This window comes from Carcharhinus amblyrhynchos, chromosome 31 (assembly GCF_965287045.1).
Source record: "Carcharhinus amblyrhynchos chromosome 31, sCarAmb.v2.hapA, whole genome shotgun sequence".
Lineage (NCBI taxonomy): Eukaryota > Metazoa > Chordata > Chondrichthyes > Carcharhiniformes > Carcharhinidae > Carcharhinus > Carcharhinus amblyrhynchos.
Window position 1 is genome coordinate 12337475 of NC_137354.1, and position 19371 is coordinate 12356845.

The window sequence follows — 19371 nt, forward strand, 5'->3', positions numbered from 1 at the left end:
GCAAAGTTTCATCACTGAATAACAACTAAATGCTGATTGGGCCCTGGACCTGAATCCCAAATTACATTAGGAAGCCAGACTAGACCCCTAAAGAAAGTGTATTTCACTCTAGGATTGATTCTGTTGACAAATTAGTGATCTTTTATCAAAACAAGCTTTATTCATAATATAGTTTAAATATATCCCTGATAAAATGACGAGATTAACTTTTAACAGTTGAACAATAGTGAAAAGAGAAAGGAAACAACTTTAGTTTCTCGCTGATCACTCTTTCAGTTCCAAATAAACAACATTTCTCTTAGACTCAAATGTCCATTTTAAATGCAGTTAGCAAGTCCAGGCATGCTTGCTATAAATGGTGTTAGCAGCCTTGAAGCTTTCAGAAAGGTTTTGATTTTCGGAGCAGCTTGCAGACTTCTAACTTTAAACAACCCCAGCCAGAACTGAACTCTAATCTGAAATTAAACCAACACAAAATCCTTGCTACAAATCTAGCTCCTCACATTAACCATATTATGATCCTGTAAATCTAATCCCACCTTCCATTCCTTTAATCTGAAGACCTGAATGGACATTTTTTTTGCAACCAAGAGTCCATGAGTCCTATCCTAAGTAGACACTACATGGTTAAAATGAGAATTCTTCCACTTTCCCAGCATCTGAGCTGTATTCGTCCCAGACATATCGACTAATGGTAGGAAAAAAAATGAACTTTAAAATAGTCCCTTTAAGCAACAAAATATATCAGTAGCATGGTATCATCACACTGTGAACAGTATGTATATTATATTTTGTTATCTTAAAGGGATATTACTCCATTATGGGTGAATATTAGCTTGACAGTTATCGGGACGACTTAATTTTTTTTATGGGCTGCAAGTGCCACTGGCAAGGTCAGCATTTGTTGCTCATCCCCAATTGCCCTTGAAATGAACATGCTAGGTTATCTCTGAGGGCAACCATGTTATTATGAATTTGGAGTCATATGTAGGCCAGACTAGGTAAGGATGGCAGATCCCTTTACCTAAAGGATGTTAGTGAACCAGATGGGGTCTTGCAACAATCGATGAACACTATTAGCTCTATATTCCAGATTTTATTAATTGAATTTAAATTCCACCAGTTGTCATGGTGGGATTTGAACCCATGTCTGAAACTAAAGAAATATGCTACCATCTCCCCTTAATATTAATGTTTGTATTGTTGGCTGATTCGTATGGGAGATTCTGCTAAAACATTTAGAAGTACATTATAGATGTCACGCTTTGTTATAGTTACCAAACAATCTTGTGATGCTGGGTGCCTCTCGGCCTCAAACTGAAATTGGTTAATGCATTCCTATGTTCAAGGTTCCAAACAAAACATCAACAAATGTCTTAGTGACCTCAAATTATAGAGCAATTAGTTTTACCTGGCCTTCAGATATGTTCATGTTAAACACCCGAGCAATGGATTAACATGAACTGTCTATTGGTATAATCGATCCAAAGACTGTTTGTGACCCTAGTTATCATGAACAATGGCATGGGAATTCTATGGCAGTGTATACTAGACTCTCAAATGCGGAGGAAGTTGGATGGGTTCAGGGGATAGATGGAAAAAAGAAGGGAATTTTGAAAATCTAAACTAAAAATTGAAAATGTTGGAAATATAGAGCAAGTTGAGCAGCATTGAGAAAGAGATAAGGTCAGATTTTTGGTTGAATCCTTCAAGAAACTGCATTGCTGGATTTTTCCAACATTTTCCATTTCTTCCTATGTCCCAGTTTAGCATTCAATTGTTGTCTTCCCAGAAAGATCTGTTATGTATTTCTAAAACAAGGATAAGAGTGTAATCTCAGAAAGCAAATAAAAATTAGAAAGTAGGATACATTTTCAGAATTTGTAGAAATTGTTTATAATGGTGGAATTCTATTCAGTTAAAACATTATATTTTGTTCATACATCAACTTGGAAATGCACTTAGATTGGTTTGCATCTGCGCTTTGAGTTGAATACTTTGAAACCTTTGCATTCGTTCAGAGAGGCTTTTAATATATAATTGTGGCCTGCAACTCATGTACAGATTGGCAGATATAAATGTTTCTGGAGAGGGAAGTTTCAGAGTGTTGTAATTATAATTTGTTTTATATAAATTGCATGTGTCAAGATACACATTTTGTCAATAACTGGTGCCTGATACTGATATACATGAAGAGATTCGATATCTTAGCATTTGCTATGGCTGCTTCTCATATAGAGAAATACAATCCTGCATGAAATTAGTAACCCTTAAAGCACTGCTATTGTACATGCTATTTATTTAAAGGTATAGTGTATTTGTGTTTTGAGGCACCACATGTTAAGGGTGCACAGTATATTTTATGCTTAAGGAATAGATTTAGTATATTTTGGTATTTTTAAACTGAGTTAAAGTATTCAGTCCTTTAAGGGTTAATCAAGGGCCAACAAAATTACGATTGATATCTGCTTTGTTTTTGCATGTTCCTTCTTTTACAGCAAATCCCATATATCCTGATGCATTTTTGGTATTCCCTGATATCGGATGCTCTCTCCTCCTGTATGTGTAATATTTGAACAGTTTACCTGGAAAATTACAGGGATAAAGACATTGCTGTTTAGGAGTATAATGAGGACTGAAAATGTTTCATTGTTGTTTATATTTTCTGCATATTGCTCTGTTCTGATTCATCATAAACCTTCCTTTCCTGTGTTTTACTAGCCCAATAGAATCCTGTCAGAATTTCTACGATGATTTCACGTTGCAGATTGACATGGCATTCAACGTATTCTTCCTTCTCTACTTTGGACTGCGGGTGAGAACCAATTTAATAGATTTGAGAGTTGTAATTGGAATGTAATCATGTTTACGAAGTGCAGGCAGGTTCATTCAGTCTTTCTAGGTGATGGGGTGTATCGTTGGATATTTATGTATATAATATCAATATATGTTCTACAGCTTCGTTTGTCATAGTTTGTTTTCGTGTTGTCACTGACTTGCTGCAATGAGATTTCACCTGATTAACACATGCTTCCAATAGTTTCATAGATAATGCTGTTATTCAATTCTCCCAATACTGGGAGAATTGAAATGAGTTGCCTTGATTTGCCCACCATTTTGACCTGATGCAAAAAGAGCTCTAAAATGCATGCTAGTTTCTCCAACTAACCATGGCCAATGCCACAGGACATTAGATGTTTTTGTTATATGCATATGCAAATGTTTGTAGCATGCTCTAAAAAGAATCATCTCTTTCTTCAGTAACACTTCCCTAGTCACAGGATGTAGCTTTCAAGTAACTTTTCACTGGTCTCGGGTTGTGCTTAAGTTCATCATTATGATGTTATGGCCTTGAAGTGAAGGGCCAGATTACCCCTTAACCACAGAATATATTGTGTGTAACATGGCACATTGCTGGTGTTCATAGAGTGAGTTCTCTGACCCGGTATGTACAGTGCTACACAGGAATGATTGTTTGTTGTAATCCTGGTCTGGAGTCATCGTCAGAGGCCCTCCTTTCCCAAGATGGTGTTAACAGCTGGCTTTGTGAGGAAGGGAAATTTGTTTCTGAAGCCCCTCCTTACAGATGCCACCGAATGGGAAATAACACAAATGGTGATCGTCCCCCTACCCAAACCATGGAGTGCAAGGTGAAAATAAAGAGCTGTGTTATCAGAGGTGGATAATCCAAATGGCTTCAACCTGTCAAAGTAACATTTTAACAGAATTATAGACTAGAACTTTTTATGTGAGGGCCTTCACCGGTGAGGCTGCTAAGGCACGTGAACTTGGGTGATAGCGTCCCAGGCTCACTAATAATATTTAAATCCTGGTATTATGAATTTAAATATTATAATCAGCCTTCCTGGGCTCGAGGCCAACCTCGCTGGAAATCTGGGCCTGGTAAGATTGTGATAGGCAAGAAACCATATGCAAACCTTACAAGCTCGTCCTGTCCTTTGACTGGTCGGATAAGATGGTAAGATCGCCTTCCTGGTCTTCTGAGCTAGTGTTCCATTCTGGGATCTTCCCATCCAGTTATAACATTACTAGCATCAAACATCATGAATGAACTGGCCTAAAGTACAAGATGATGAAAAATTAGAGGAGCATTTCACATAGGGAACTGAACTCAGTGTAGATCAAGGCTGCTTCCTTTGGGGTTTATGAATTATTGTTCCCCGAAGGTTTAGAAAGAGCTTGTTTGAGGAATTTCATCAAGAGCATATGTTGGTATATATTAAATCAGTAACAAGAAGCTATTTCTGTATCCAAGGCAGAGAGGAATGTTGAAGAATTGGTGAAAAATTGTGAAGTATGTCCCGGAATAAGAAATGATCCAATCAACGTTCCTTTCATTCCATGGTCAAACACAAGAACATTGAGATTTCTTTGAAATGGAAGGGGGAAAATAACTTATTCTGGCCAGTAGCTATGGCAAAAGGGTAAATGTTGACTTTATACCTTCTGCTACAAGTGCTAAAACTCTTGAGTTTTTGAGAAGTTGGTTTGTAATTAATGGTTGCCAGAGGCGTGGTGTCAGATAATGGTCCACAGTTTACACAGGTCAAGTTTGAGATATATTTGAGTAAGAATGGAGTCAAACACAGTCATGTACCACTGTAAGACCCAGCACCAAATGGTGCTGAGGAAAGAAGTGTACTGGTTATGAAGAGGTATATCCAGAGGTATTTACCAAGTTATTTCTGTTATTCTTCAACACAGTCATCAATTTTCAGTTCCCTTGCACGATGACCCCAGTCTTGCTCACCTTATGCATTAGTATTTGAACATGTTCCGAGGACAAGGTTTAATTTGCTTAAGCCTGACATCAGTAGCACAGTAAGATAAGAGCAGGATGAAGTAAAAAAATCATGATACATAGAACACGAAACTTAGAGTTCAGTACTGGTCAGAAGGTTAATAAACACCGCAGTGATGAAAAGACATCAGAAAGAAAGTGAAAATCACCAAACAAGCTGCAAATTTGGCAGCATCACAGAGCCTACTAATTGAGCAAAGGGAATCATGCTCTTTTATATAGAAAAATCAATCAATGTTGCTGTCTTGGGGGTGTTGCTTTCCTGCTTAAGGAGAATGTCACAGCTGTATAAAGGGAGGACACCTTGGTGGGATCATGCAGTGAAGCCATATGGGTAGAACTCAGGAACAGGAGCAGTGCAATCACACTGTTGGGTTGTACAACAGACCTCCCAACAGCCAGCGTGAAGTGGAAGAACTGATGTGTCAGCAGATTATGGGAAAATGTAAAAACAACAGTGTTGTTGTGATGAGCGCTTTTAACTTCCTCAATATAGTCTGGGATTCCTTTAGTGCCGGGGCTTGGATGGGGCAGACTTTGTTCACTGTGTCTAAGAGTGCTTATTGAAGCAATATGTAGATAGTCCAACTCAGGAAATGGTTGTCTTAGACCTGGTTCTGGGAAATGAGCCTGGACAGGTGATTGATGTCTCAGTGGGGGACCATTTTGGGAACAGTTATCACAATTCTATAAGTTTCAAATACTTAAGTGGCAGATGAAGTTTAACCCTGATAAGTGCTTGATGATTCATTTTGGTAGGACAAACTTGAATGCAGATTACAGGTCAACGACAGGGTTCTGAAGAATGTGGAGGAACGGAGGTATCTTGGGGTTCATATCCACAGATCTCGGAAGGTTGCCACTCAAGTGGATAGAGCTGTGAAGAAGGCTTATAGTATGTTAGCGTTATTAACAGGGGATTTGAGTTTAAGAGCTGTGGGGTTGTGCTGCAACTATACAGGACCTTGGTGAGATCACATTTGGAATATTGTGTGCAGTTCTGGTCATCTCACTATAAGAAGGATGTAGAAGCATTGGAGAGAGTGATGAGGAGATTTACCAAGATGCTGCCTGGTCTGGAGGGTAGGTCTTATGAGGAAAGATTGAGGGAGCTGGGGCTTTTCTGTTTGGAGCAGAGGAGGATGAGAGGTGACTTAATAGAGGTTTATAAGATGATGAGGGGGGATAGATAGAGTGGACGTGCAGAGACTATTTCCTCAGGTGGATGTAGCTGTTACTAGGGGGCATAATTTTAAGTTTCATGGTGGGAGATATAGGAGGGATGACTGAGGTAGGTTCTTTACTCAGAGTGGTTGGGGTGTGGATTGCCTGCTGTGATAGTGGAGTTGGACACTTTGGGAACTTTCAGGCAGTTATTGGATAGAATGATAGGGAGTGGGATAGCTTAATCTTGGGTTTGGACATAGCTCAGCACAACATTGGGGGCCGAAGGGCCTGTACTGTGCTGTACTGTTCTATGTTCTAAAAGGATAGAAGTAGTCCCAGAGCAAAAGTACTAAACTGGGGAAGGCTAGTATTAGGCAGGATCTAGAGAATGTAGACTGGGGGACGGCTGTTTGAAGGTAACTCCACATCCGATTAGTGGGAGTCTTTTAAAAGTCAGTTGTTAACAATTTAGGACAAGTATATCCCTGTAAAAATGAAAGATAAAGAAGGCAAGATTCAGGAACCCTTGATGATGAGAGATTGTGAGCTTAGTGAAAAAGAAGGAGGAGGCATAATAGATTTCAGGAAATTGAAAGTTGATAAGGTTCTTGAGGAATACAAAGGTAGCAGGATAGAGCTTAACTGGGGACTTAGGAGGGCAAAAAGGGGCGATGAAGTGTCCTTGGCAGGCAGGATTAAGGAGAATCCCAAGGCTTTTTATGCGAATATAAGGAAGAAGTAGTAAGCTAAGGAAAGGGTTTGCCCACTCGAGGACAGCGGAGGAAATTTTTGTGTGGAACCAGATGAGGTGGGTGAGGTCCTTAACAAATACTTTGTATTAGTATTCACAAAGGAGAAGGATGTGATGGATGGTGAGTGTGGAAAGGAAGATGTTGACATTCTAGGACATGTTGAGATAAAAAGGAAGGAGTATTGGAAGTTCGTCCCCAGGGCCAGATGGGGTCTATTCCAGAATGCTGAGGGAGGCGAGGGAAGAAATTGCTGAGACCTTGGTCAAAATCTCTGTCTCCTCTTTAGCCACAGGCGAGGTACCAGAGGATTCGAGAGTAACTAACGTTGTTCCTCTGCTTAAGAAGGGCAAAAGAGATAATCCAGGAAATTACAGGTCCGTGAGCCTTACATCAGTGCTGGGGAAATTATTGGAGAAGATTTTTAGGAACAGGATGCACTCGCATCTGGAAGAGAAAAGGCTTATTAGTGATAAGCAGCATGGTTTTGTGAAGGGGAGGTCATGTCTCACAAACCTGATTGACTTCTTTGAGGAAGTGACTAGAAAGAATGACCAGGGCAGGTCAGTGGATGCTGTACATATGGACATTAAAAAAACCTTCTATAACGCAGGCTGATACAGAAGGTGAAGTCATATGGGATCTGAAGTGAACTGGGAAAATGGATACAAAACTGGCTTGAGCACAGAAAGCAGAGGGTAGCAGTGGAAGGGTACTTTTCTAACTGGAGATCTGTGACAAGTGGTGTTCCACAAGGATCAGTGCTGGGGCCTCTGTTGTTTGTAGTGTGTATATACATGTGTGTATGTATATATATATACATATAAAGGATTTGGAGGAAAATGTAGGTGGTCTGATTAATAAATTTGCAGATGACACAAAAATTGGGGGAATAGCAGGTAGTGAGGAGGATTGTCAGAGGATACAACAGGCTATTAATCAGCTGGAGACCTGGGCCAAAAATTGGAATTTAACTTGGACAAATGTGAGGCGATGCAATTTGGAAGGTCCACTTCAGAAGGAAAGTATGCAGTAAATGGTAGAGCTTTTAGAAATATCAACATACCTCCCTGAAGGTAGCAACTCAAATGGACAAGGTAGTCAAAAAGGCATATAGCATGCTGGCCTTCATTGGTCAGGGCATTGAGTATAGGAATTGGAAAATCATGTTTCAGCCATATAAGGCTTTAGTTTGGCCACATTTGGAGTATTGTGTACCATTCTAGTCATCACACTACTGGAAGGATGTTGATGCATTGGAAAGGGTGCAGAAGAGATTTACCAGGATGTTGCCTGGTTTGAAGGATATGGACTACGAAGGAAAATTTAACAAAGCTTGGATGGTTTTCATTGGAGCATTGGAGGATGAGGAGTGAAACCTGGTAGAGGTTTGCAAGATTATGACAAGCTTGGATTGAGTGGATGATCAGATCCTTTCTCGCAGGGTCAAAAGGTCAATTACTCAGAGGGCATAGGTTGAAAGTGAGAGTTTAAAAGAAATGAAAGGGGCATGTTTTTCACACAGAGGGTGGTGAATGTCCGGAACACACTGCTGGAAGAGATTCTATAACAATATTCAAGAGGCATCTGGAAAGATACATGAATAGGCAGGGAATAGAGGGATATGGACCTCGTAGAGGCAAGAAAATATTAGATGAGAGAGACATCTGCGTCGGCACAGACTTGGTGGGCCATAGGGCCTGTTCCTGCGCTGTATGGTTCTTTGCTTTTTTTGTCTCAAACATTATGCGGAATTAGTTTCAAAGTTAAAGTTTGACACAGTCAGAGTCAACCTAACGAAAATGGAAGGAGATACTCAGAGACAGTAGCCAGAGAGGTTAATCAAAAGTACGTAGGAAAGAAGAACAAATAAGTTATTTTTCATTACTTCTGTCAGATCATGGTAGAGTTAAGGAAAACATTTTTACATGTAAACTCTGGTCAGATCGGTTATATGGTTTGGCTGTGATACCAGTGAAAATAAACATGCAACTCAACCTGTTAAATTTGCATCTATTGTAGATGTTGGTTTAGTCAGGTTGTATTCTGGGAACTTATAAACAGGTCCCATTTCTCATTTTAATCATTTTTTTTTAATTGGGGAAGGTGTGTAGTACATTCCAAGACTGACCATTTCGTCATACTATCCTTTATGCTGCCCTCTCTGGCAAGGAGGTGTAAATAAAGTTGTTCAATAATGGCTGCTTGCAGCTGAGTATGTGTTTGTCTTAATGTAATACACAAGAGTATGACTCAGTTGGAAGTAAACCTGCAGGATTTCCCATCATTTTCCTTTGAGCAAAATCCCCTTTCTTTCCATCCATCCTGGGACTGATGATATTGTGGCTGCTTCTCCATAGTCACCACCAGTAGTGTGCTGGTTGAGTTGGAATATTTTGTTATTGATTTAGGACACCAGTCAAACCTTTGGAAGCTCAATCAAGGCAATCAAATTCAAAGCCATCAATTCTGACTGGGAGTTGAATCCTTTACAAGTGACCCCAAGTACCCAGTGATCTGCAATTTGAGTATTTGTCTTTCAACAGAACAAAAAAGAAATTGAATTAAAATACAACATCCAAGAGTTTAGATAGAAAGATGAATGTATGCATTAGGTTCTTATAGTATCTCATATCTTGCTTTAACAGACTTGTATTAGAATATTTGAGACATTCTTATAATGTGGGCTTTGTGGTGCAGCCCTCACAATCTCTGTTATTAATGGGATCAGGTCATTTTGGGTTCTGTCTCTGCTTCACTTTTAGTTTAAAGTGCATAATTACTTCAGATTTTATTTTTATAAATAGATTTGAAAAATCTCAATTTAAAATTCCAATTATGCCTTGTCACATATTTCTTTCCTAAATGAACTGTGTTATGTCCATGCCATGATGGCTAACCTTTCCTTGCTTCATATTCTTTTCTGTATTTTAATATGGTTAAGCTTATAATTACGGATGACCTTGTACATTGTCTGCATGTGTAGGGAATCTTGTTACAACCCCTGCACAAAAAAAACATCAAGTTTGATCTGAGCAGAATTTGTATGTTAGCATTTGCTATCTTTAGAGCAGGCACAGTGCTAATCTAATGCCCCTTTTTGTTTTCTAATCAAAAATAGCACTTTAATAAAAGATTAGAATGAATACAATTGTTGGATGCTGTGGAGAGGCTGGAGTCAAGAGGCCTGCTGCAGTTTCAGTTAGCCTAGTGAAGACGAGCTTCGTTTACCAGGTTGCTCAGTGGATTAACTCTTACCCGCCAAGGAATAACTAACAACATGCACCTTTCCCTTTTGCTGATGTTATTTTGTCAATTGAACACAAGGTGGTCTGCAGCCAATGTGCCAGGGGCTGTGTGGTGGTTATAGCAGCAAGAACATGCATTAGCTTCCCCAGCTACTTTGATTTGATTTATTATTGTCACATGTATTAGCATACAGTGAAAAGTATTGTTTCTTGTGCATTATACAGACAAAGCATACTGATCATAGAGAAGGAAAGGAGAGAGTGTAGAACGCAATGTTACAGTCATAGCTAGGATGTAGAGAAAGGTCAACTTAATGCAAGGTAGGTCCATTCAAAAGTCTGACAGCAGCAGGGAAGAAGTTGTTCTTGAATCGGTTGGTACGTGACCTCAGCTTTTGCCTCTTTTTCCTGATGGAAGAAGGTGAAAGAGAGAATGTCCAGGGTGTGTGGGGTCCTTGATTATGGTGGCTGCTTATCTGAGGCAGTGGGAAGTGTAGACAGAGTCAGTGGATGGGAGACTGGTTTGCGTGATGGATTGGGCTACATTCACAATCTTTCGTAGTTCCTTGCGGTCTTGATGTGTGTGTTTGTGCAGCTGACTGGTCTTCATTAAAGCTAACGTGTACAGATACAACTAAGGTAATTCCAGAGAGATTATATCTACCTGATGTAAAGAAAAAGGTTTTATTTTGACTGCTCGGCAATGAAGGAAAGAAAGGCAGAAAGCCTATTCAATAAATGCTAAACAAAATGCCCCATGCAGCAAATGCCAACCTGTTTGCTCATCAAGTTAAAGAAAATATCAAGCTGGCATTAAAATAAGAGTAGTCTGATTAATAGAAGATCTTCTTGGGGATGAACTATGTCGAGTTATTCAGTGACAGAGTTAAATTTAATCTCAGAAACAATCACATGTACCCATTTGATCACAAAGCTGGAAGTGCTCTGTCAAAGATTAGTTACCTCCTGTACCTCCCCTGAAGTTGCATGTGAAAATGAGCAAAGAAATGCATTGGGGAACGGGAGAAGGCCATTCAGCCTCTTGAACTTGTTCTGCCTTTTGATCAGATCATGACTGATTTTTTTTTAACTCCTTCTATCAGCCTTCACTTCATGCTCTTGTCTCATTAATTACCAATTGCAGTTCTCAAGAATGGTAAGTAGATTCGAAAAAGGTCCAAAGAAGCAGAACTGTCTTTTATATTCCAGTGTGTATAGGCAATGCATAATGCTGAAAAGATTGCAGTTTATAAAATGACAGCACCCTTAAATGTATTTATTATAGCATATAGAGTGAAGCATGTGCATCCGATATTGGAATTCTGGGTGAGGTAAATCTGGGTTCTAAACATAACTTGGTAAAAAATATTCTGACTCTGCATGGAGTCTACTGAGGTTTACTGTTTGGTACAGTTACCATTGTACAATGCAAAGTGGGAGTTTTTTGTGGAATTACTGCATAGATTTTCAGGCTAGCCTCCTTTCCTGGGACTGCACTGATATTCCACACCTCTTTTTGTTCTTGTTAAGTGTAGAATCACATTTGGGATTTCTGGGAAGTTGCTGATTTTTTACCAAAATGCTCAGTGCAGAATGAGGGAAAGAAAAGTGTGCGTCAGATGGCATGGCAGTAAAATTAGGAAGGATTCTGACATTCACCTTTCTAAAAAGCAGCTGGGAATGTGTGCTACATGTGTGTGAATTCCGTTTTCAAAGTCTCACAAAGAGGAGTTCAACATTGTGTTTAGGCTGTTAAGACCTTGAAAAATTTTCACATCTTGCAGTTCTATCCCAAGGGACCCAGCAATTCACAGTTCATCACATTATATCGATCCGAATATTATTAAAATGTCTAACCGTGAAAACTTCAAAATGTAAAGTGTCTTCATGTGTTGACAATCTGTTGTGAAACTGAATGAGCCCTGTCACGAGATAGGATTTTGGAATGATGATACTGTCATTTCTCTTCCAGTTTATTGCAGCAAATGATAAACTGTGGTTCTGGTTGGAAGTGAATTCTGTGGTAGATTTCTTCACCGTGCCTCCTGTCTTCGTGTCTGTGTATTTGAGCAGAAGCTGGCTGGGTAAGTTGAATGTTCTTCATCCATATCAACCACAAATGCCGATTGTTACAAAACTAGCTATGTCAAAAATGTTTTATACTTGTGCTAGTGGTTCTGCATCACAAATAATCTTTTCGTACATTAAGGCATTAAGAGTGTGCAATTGACACTAACCTTGGAGCATAAGTGGGGTTTCCAGCCTGACTTGAGTGTGTTTCCATGTATTTCCGAGAGCCTTAGTCACCTTGGTTGAGGTATCAGATTGGGCTACAATTCCAGAATCCTTTTGCCTAACAGCAGATTCACTGTGAACCCAAAATCTTTCTGTGCCCACAGTATAGATAAGCTGTGAATGCACCCAGTGTCTTGATAATTGGTGTGCAGCTGACGTTTGCATCTCTTAGGGAATGTGTGAAGATCAGCTTTAAGACTATGCATAAAAATTGGGCAGGTATGATTTGTATATAGTGCAGGAATTGAGAAATAGAGCTTGACCATGTGTGCACCAAGTAATGACTGAAAAGCTATGATAACACAAATCTTATTCAAGCAGAAAGGGGTCAAATATTACAGTTTTTGTTACCACCAGTGGACCATGAAAAAACTTGAAGCCAACCTGTTGCTAAAATAATTGCTGCAAAAACGGTCAATTAGAATGCATCTCTTCTCTATTTCTCATTTGCATGCTGGTATAATTAGAACTTTAATGAAAGACCATTTTGAGCTGTGAATGTTCTGTTTTATTGCTGTTCTTCTAATCAGCCTTAGCTGACCTTGGTAACTCCCTTTGAAGTTGTACTGTTTAGCCAGATGCTGAATGTTGCATATGTTCCTTTGCACTTTTACAAGACCAGTCGTTTAGTAAAGCATCTGGCTTTATCTGCAGAAAATGAAAGGTAGAAGCATATGCATAACTACCAATGATGGAAATGTGAAGGGAGCTTGACGCTCCTCTCCCCCACCCTCCCCATAGCTCTTTGGAATGTGTCATTTTTCCCTTTTTACTCCATCTCCAGGCCTGGAATTATTCCTGAAATCCCACCCCTCAATGTGAACTGACAGTAGAAGTGAGTTGGAGGCTGTTTTGTAACTGTATGAAATATCACAGAGGGTGCAGAAACAAACCGAGTACCAGGGATCAGTGCAAATTATGAGGGGCTGATTCTCATCAACCATGCATTAAACATCAATAAATCTGATTTGAGAGTTCAGATGGCACGCAGTAAGTTTAGGTTTATGAGCATGCAGGACTCATCTGAGTCTTGAGATTCTTTTGTCGCCTTTTGCTTTCCTCCTATCTATTTTTCCTTTGTGTTTGTGCCTGGAAACTGCTAGTGATCTGTCACTGCAAAGCTATTAACAGGCCTTAGGGTTGTGAGAAAGGTGACCACTTTCAGGACAAGTTTACACTCATTCAGGCTAATGGAGTACATTTATCATCTTGTGACCATTAGAGGGACTCAGCATTGTTTCCTTTTACGGTGAGGAATAACATATCCACTGTCTTGTATCTCTGATAATTGGATGAAGAATTCTGATTAAGATAAACCATTAAGTCCTGCTGAAGTTGTTGCAACTCAACGCCCAAAGTGGGACTTGTATCCATTTGGTAATGTTCACAGGTACCCACCTCATGAGGAAGGTTGGCACTCAATATGTAATACTTCCTATTCTCCAATCTTCAGTTTTCTGGGGTTTTTTTCTCTTTACAATCTATGGAAAGTGTCTTGGGTAAAATCCTGGGATAGTAAACAATCATTTCAATCTCTGGAACGCACGCATGAATATGCCCAATTTTCAGGCAGACTGTTGGTCCACCTGCTGTTGTGAACAGAAGAATCCCACGCACAGTATCAGCTTTATGCCGTCAGCACACAGCTAATCTAATTTTGCAATTGCTAAGGAGCCGTAGAGGGATTGATGGGAAATGAGAATATCACATTGGTACACTAGTGTCAGGGCAGAGGCTTATCCCTGATAAAGTGTGCAGGGCTTTTGGTGTACAAGACTTAGGAATACTTGATATTGATGTTGGGGACCTGAAATGGGAAAAGATTTCATCCCAGCATTAAGTTAATTTTTTCTTCATGTGAATGGTATATTGCTCAGTGTAATATAAAAACCTATGCTTCAGGGCTGTAGAGAGGTTGCAGCTCTGACAAAGAATCATCCAGACTCAATGTTAGCTCTGTTCTCTCTCCACAGATGCTGTCAGACATTTTGAAACTTTCCAGCATTTTCTGTTTTGTTCCAGCACTGTCAGAGCTGTTGATGGGGCAGGAAGGACCTGTTAATTGTGAGTCAGATATCCAATGCCGGCCTTATTGGTAAAGGCAGAAAAAATTGTTATGCAATGCCAATGTCTGAAACAACCTTTAGGCCCTTTGTGTGCACAAACATGGGGAATATACAACCTGTTTGAAACCATTAATGTAAGATTGGATTTCCTTGAGGAGTCCCTATGTAAGAGTCCAGGCCAACCAATAAAGTAAGTTTTGGAAGTATATCCAGTTGAATGCGGAGCCTGGAAGAGCAAATGTTCTCCTCCTAACCTTCCCAATGTTAAAGAGCACTGACCCCGCTCTCCACTTCCTACCCAGGTTAACAACTCCCTTCTCTCCACAGCCCTTAAACCAGCAGTGGTCCCATCACCATTTACTCCAGTTTCTGGAGCCTTAACATAGACGCAGTGAGGCCTAACCCTGCATGTGCCTCCATGCTCCCCTTCCCCCACCCCTCCCAATTCTGGACCTTTGGATTTGAGTTGATCTGCTGCTTTTAAGTGTTGGCATTCCCCATCTCATTGCCATTATGAGTGAGGAATAGGAATCTGTGACTCACATATTAACATTACAATTGTTTTTTTGTAAATTGGTTCTTTCCTGTGTGTTTTCTTTCAACTCAGTGGGATGCCCAACAGCTTGAGACTTGCAGTATTCATGAGTTCAGAACCCTTTCTGTTTTGATCTCCGGTATTGCAAAGGTGAAGAGTATGTGCATGAATTTTGGTGATGATGATGATTTATCCTTTGTAATGGGATGAGAAGGGAACTTTGACCCCATGATAAACTGGGTTGGTACAGACTGATAGTCCTGAGAGAGAGAAGCTATGCTTGATGTGTAGCTCTGGAGAGAGAGAGAGAAGTTGTATTTAATGTGTAGCTTTGCAAAATGGTTATACCTCTGGTTCTAAAAACCCCATTGCTGCATTCTGTCATCTTGTGATCAGTGGACTGTTAAAGTGTTGAAAGTGGCTGTGGGCATCAAAGCTGCATTTATACACAAAAGGAAACAGGCCTTTGTTGTCATGCTTTACACAACTTCAGGAAGTTCATTTGGAATGAAGTCGTTTTTGAAATGTTGTTGCTGTAAGGTAAGAAACATGGCATCCAGTTGGTTAGGTTGGGAGAAAAAAAACAGCTCCTATTCGGGGCACCATTGTGGCACAGGGGTTAGTACTGCTGCCTCACAGCGCCAGGGACCTGGGTTCAATTCCCGCCTCAGGTCACTTTGTGGAGTTTGCACATTCTCCCCGTTTCTGCGTGGGTTTCCTCTGGGTGCTCCAGTTTCATCCCACATTCCAAAAGATGTGCAGGTTAGACTGATTGGCCATTCTAAATTGACCCTAGAGTCAGGGGTTTGGCAGGGTAAATGTATGGGGTTGCAGGAATAGGGCCTGGATGGGATTGTGGTCTCGATGGGCTGAATGACCTCCTTTTGCAGTGTAAGGATTCTATGATTCTTGGCCCACAGCTATCTTTGACTCCGTTCAGCTATCCCGCTTCCACAGGATCCCAAAATCCAGGCAATCAGCTTTAAACTTGGAGTAAGAGAAAATTGGAAGCACACAGTCTCATTAAAGTTGCAACCTGGCAGCAGGATGGTTGCCCCTTTTCACTCCACGTTCGTGAAAACTGGAAGCAGACAGATTGAAGTGTGTTGTGTTTGTATTTGACCCCAAAGCAAACCCACCCAATTACCCCATTAAGTGGGGCTGCATCTGGATCCATGATCTTCTGACTCTGAAGCAGAGTGCTACCACCGAACCAAGGCTCCACTTAAGCTGTGATTTGGGTTCCCAATCAATAGTAGTTCACAAAGATTATTAAAAGAATGGAATTATTCTTTAATTGGGAACTAAAGAATAGAATTGATCAGTAAAAGTGATGAGGAGGATCGGTGGTGCGGTTACCCAGTAAGTCCAACCGTAATGGCGATAAGCTGGACAGATGGAGGTTAAGGCTAAGTCACTGAATAGAAATTATAACTATGTTCAGAGTTATTATGGTAAAGCGTTGGATCAAGCCCGGAAAGGGATGTGTTGTCTTGTCTTTCAGCTTGGATTTGGTTTGTCCCTCATGTGGGGACCATGATTGGGCTTGATTTGAATTGGCTTTTTTGATTAGGAATAAAGTTCCGAAAAGTACCCAAAAAGAAGGTTTGCATCAACTTCTAGGCCTTTTGGTTAAGATCAAGCATTAGATTAAGCCCGAGATGGCATGCAGTGCCTTCACTTGTCAGCTTAGATCTTGCTTGTCTCTCTTGTGGGGACCATGAATTGGATTCAATTTGAATTTGGTTTTTGGAGCCAGCGAAGAATGGATTTGTGTTTGCCAGGTCTGTTCTGAGCATTGGCTTTGTAACTGTAAGAATGGAGTAAAGAATTATTTAAAAAAAGATATGTGCGTCAACTGATGAGACAGTCAATTATAACACAAATGCCATCAAGCTTACTACCTGCATCAGATTTGACTTTTCATTCTTGGCGCACAATTTGCCAAGGTATTGTAGGATTGGATCAATATTTTGTTTGGGTTGTTATTTCACACAAAGTTCCCAGTGCAGCTCGGAGCTATTTTGTTCTTCATTGTGAAAGTAACTCCAGTATATACCAACATGAAGTCCATGACCTTTACAAAAAACATTAACAAACGATGTATTTTATAAAAACATGCGAATGCAAAACTGATCAGGTACACTACAGTCTTTCAAGAGTAATGTGGTGCATTTAAATTTAGTATTCGAACAAGGCCGTGTTTTCACAGTTGTTGCGGAGATGTTTTTTTTTAAACATTGATATTGGAATCAAACAAGTATCTTTCCAGTTGGAAACAATGGAAATGTTAAATCTGGGACACTGCCAACCTGAATTCTGGTTGTACCATGACAAGCCATACGACTGCTGAGAAGGGCTTCTGTGCAATGTTGGCACCATCTAGTGCTAATTTTGTGACACAGCTTTAAACAAAAGACACAAATTTCCTTATTAGAAGTAAGAGAGCAGGAGCGTGCAACATGGCCCCTTCTCTGCCAGTTGGTACAATCATGCCTAACCTTCTCCTCATTTTGTCTTCTGCCTTACCCCCATATTCCTTGATTTCCCTCGTGTCCCAAAAAAATAGTGATCTCAATTTTGAATATTATTAACAAGTGAGCAACCATTGTCCTCTGAGTTAGGGAATTTTAAGGAAAAAGATAATGGTCACCATGCTACTCTTGTTTTCCTGTAATGGCAATTTAACCAGTTTGAAATTGTGTATCAAACTTTCGATATTTAAACCAAGTAATAATAACTCCTTTTCATTTTAAGCAGATATTTTAACCTGACTGGAACCTGCTGGGTCTTCCGACCGTCCCTAGTGAATAGGTCATGCAAATAAGCAGTACAAAGGCCATTAGTGAATTCTGTCAGAATGACTTGTGCTAACTCATAGAGTAGAATTATAGAATCCCTGCATTGCAGAGCAGGCCATTTGGCTCATCAAGTCTACACTGACTCCCTAATAGAATATATTACCATGCCCTCTCCCCTGCCCTATCCTGTAACCCCACACGGGCGGCAAAATGGTTAACATTGCTGCCTCAGTGCTGGGTCCCGGGTTCAGTTCCGGCCTCGGGTCACTGTGTCTGTGGAGTTTGCACATTCTCCCCGTGTCTGTGTGGGTGCTCCTGTTTCTTCCCACAATCCAAAGATGCGCGGGGGGGGTGGATTGGCCATGCCAAATTGACTCTTGTGTCAGGGCATTAGCAAAGTAAATATGTGGGGTTACGGGGATAGGGCCTGGGTGGGATTGTGGTGAGTGCAGACTGGATGGGCCAAATGTCCTCCTTCTGCACTGCAGAGATTTTATGATGTGGCTAATCCATCTAATCTACACAGCTTGGGACACTAAGGAACAGTCGAACCTGGGTCCCTAACACTGTGAGGCAGCAGTGCTAGCCACCCCCAAGGTGTGTCTCGAGCTCACGGATCAGTATCCCTCGCGGTGCTTGAGTGGTAATGGTCGATTAGGTAAACTCTGCCATTTACCACCTCTTGATTCGAGTTATTTACTCGCGCAAAAGTGTTTGTACGCCTGACTGCCCATTGTAGTCCATCCATGGTATTGCTCCCGAAATAGCTTCAGAAATTGGAAAGATTTCTTGTGAAGTTAATTTTAAAATTCCCATTTGTCATCTTCAAGGAATTTCAAGTGAGGGAAAGAAGCTAAAAGGTTTGATTGCCTAGTTGGTGGTCAAATTTGAAAACATAATACTGTAAAGACTGGGGTGTGGTGTTTAGGTGGTCAGCTGGTGAGCTCCTTCATAGGTTAATGCTTTGCATGTTTTAATTTGTTGAAACAGAAATCTAGATGAGTGAAACAGTTAATAATGCAATGAGCTTCTTTATGAATTGTGAATAAACTCAAAAGCTAAATAACATGCTTACACTGCAGAGCAATCATATGCTAGGTAAAATAAATTGCTTGTAGTAATGTTGGAGTATTTATTTATGTTGACTGAACTCGAGGACATCCTTTTTTTTATATTTGAGGTGTGAATTTGAGGGATGTCTTTGCTCAGGAGAGATAGGGAAAGAGTTGGAGAGCTTTCCACATCTGGAAATGCAAACTCAGATGTAAAGTTGAAGTTTATTTATTAGTCACAAGTAAGGCTTGCATTAACAGTGCAATGAAGTTACTGTGAAAAAGCAGGCAAGCAGTTTCACGTTGGCTGGAACCTATCTTATTCGTTCCAGTTATAAAATATATTTGCCATTCACAATTTCACCCTTAGTGAGATTTTGTGGGAACGTGATCCTCACAACTTTGCTATACATCAGTGTACAGAATTGTTAGCAAAGAGATGTATTTCACGGGACGTTAGTCAGTTTTACTGACTCACTATCCTATTCCTCCCTGACCACTTCTGTACATTTAACCATTGTGCCCTCATTTTCCTTCCAGAGCTTAAATTATGGCCGAGCATGGAACATTTTGTTTCTACAAACCCATTATGACAATGGAAAAGTTTTCATCATACTAGCTGTGAGAGATCTCCCA

At 40.3% G+C, this 19371-nt stretch overlaps 1 protein-coding gene across 10 annotated transcripts in view; it reads left to right on the forward strand.

Annotated features, from left to right (window-relative positions):
* kcnma1a (potassium large conductance calcium-activated channel, subfamily M, alpha member 1a) overlaps nt 1-19371 on the forward strand; it is a 754381-nt gene that overhangs the window by 424333 nt on the left and 310677 nt on the right. For all 10 annotated transcript variants that reach the window (XM_080215698.1, XM_080215701.1, XM_080215700.1 and 7 more), the window contains exons 4-5: nt 2722-2815; nt 11959-12070. In XM_080215698.1, coding sequence (XP_080071824.1) covers nt 2722-2815; nt 11959-12070 — 206 coding nt within the window. The remainder of the gene's footprint in view (nt 1-2721; nt 2816-11958; nt 12071-19371) is intronic.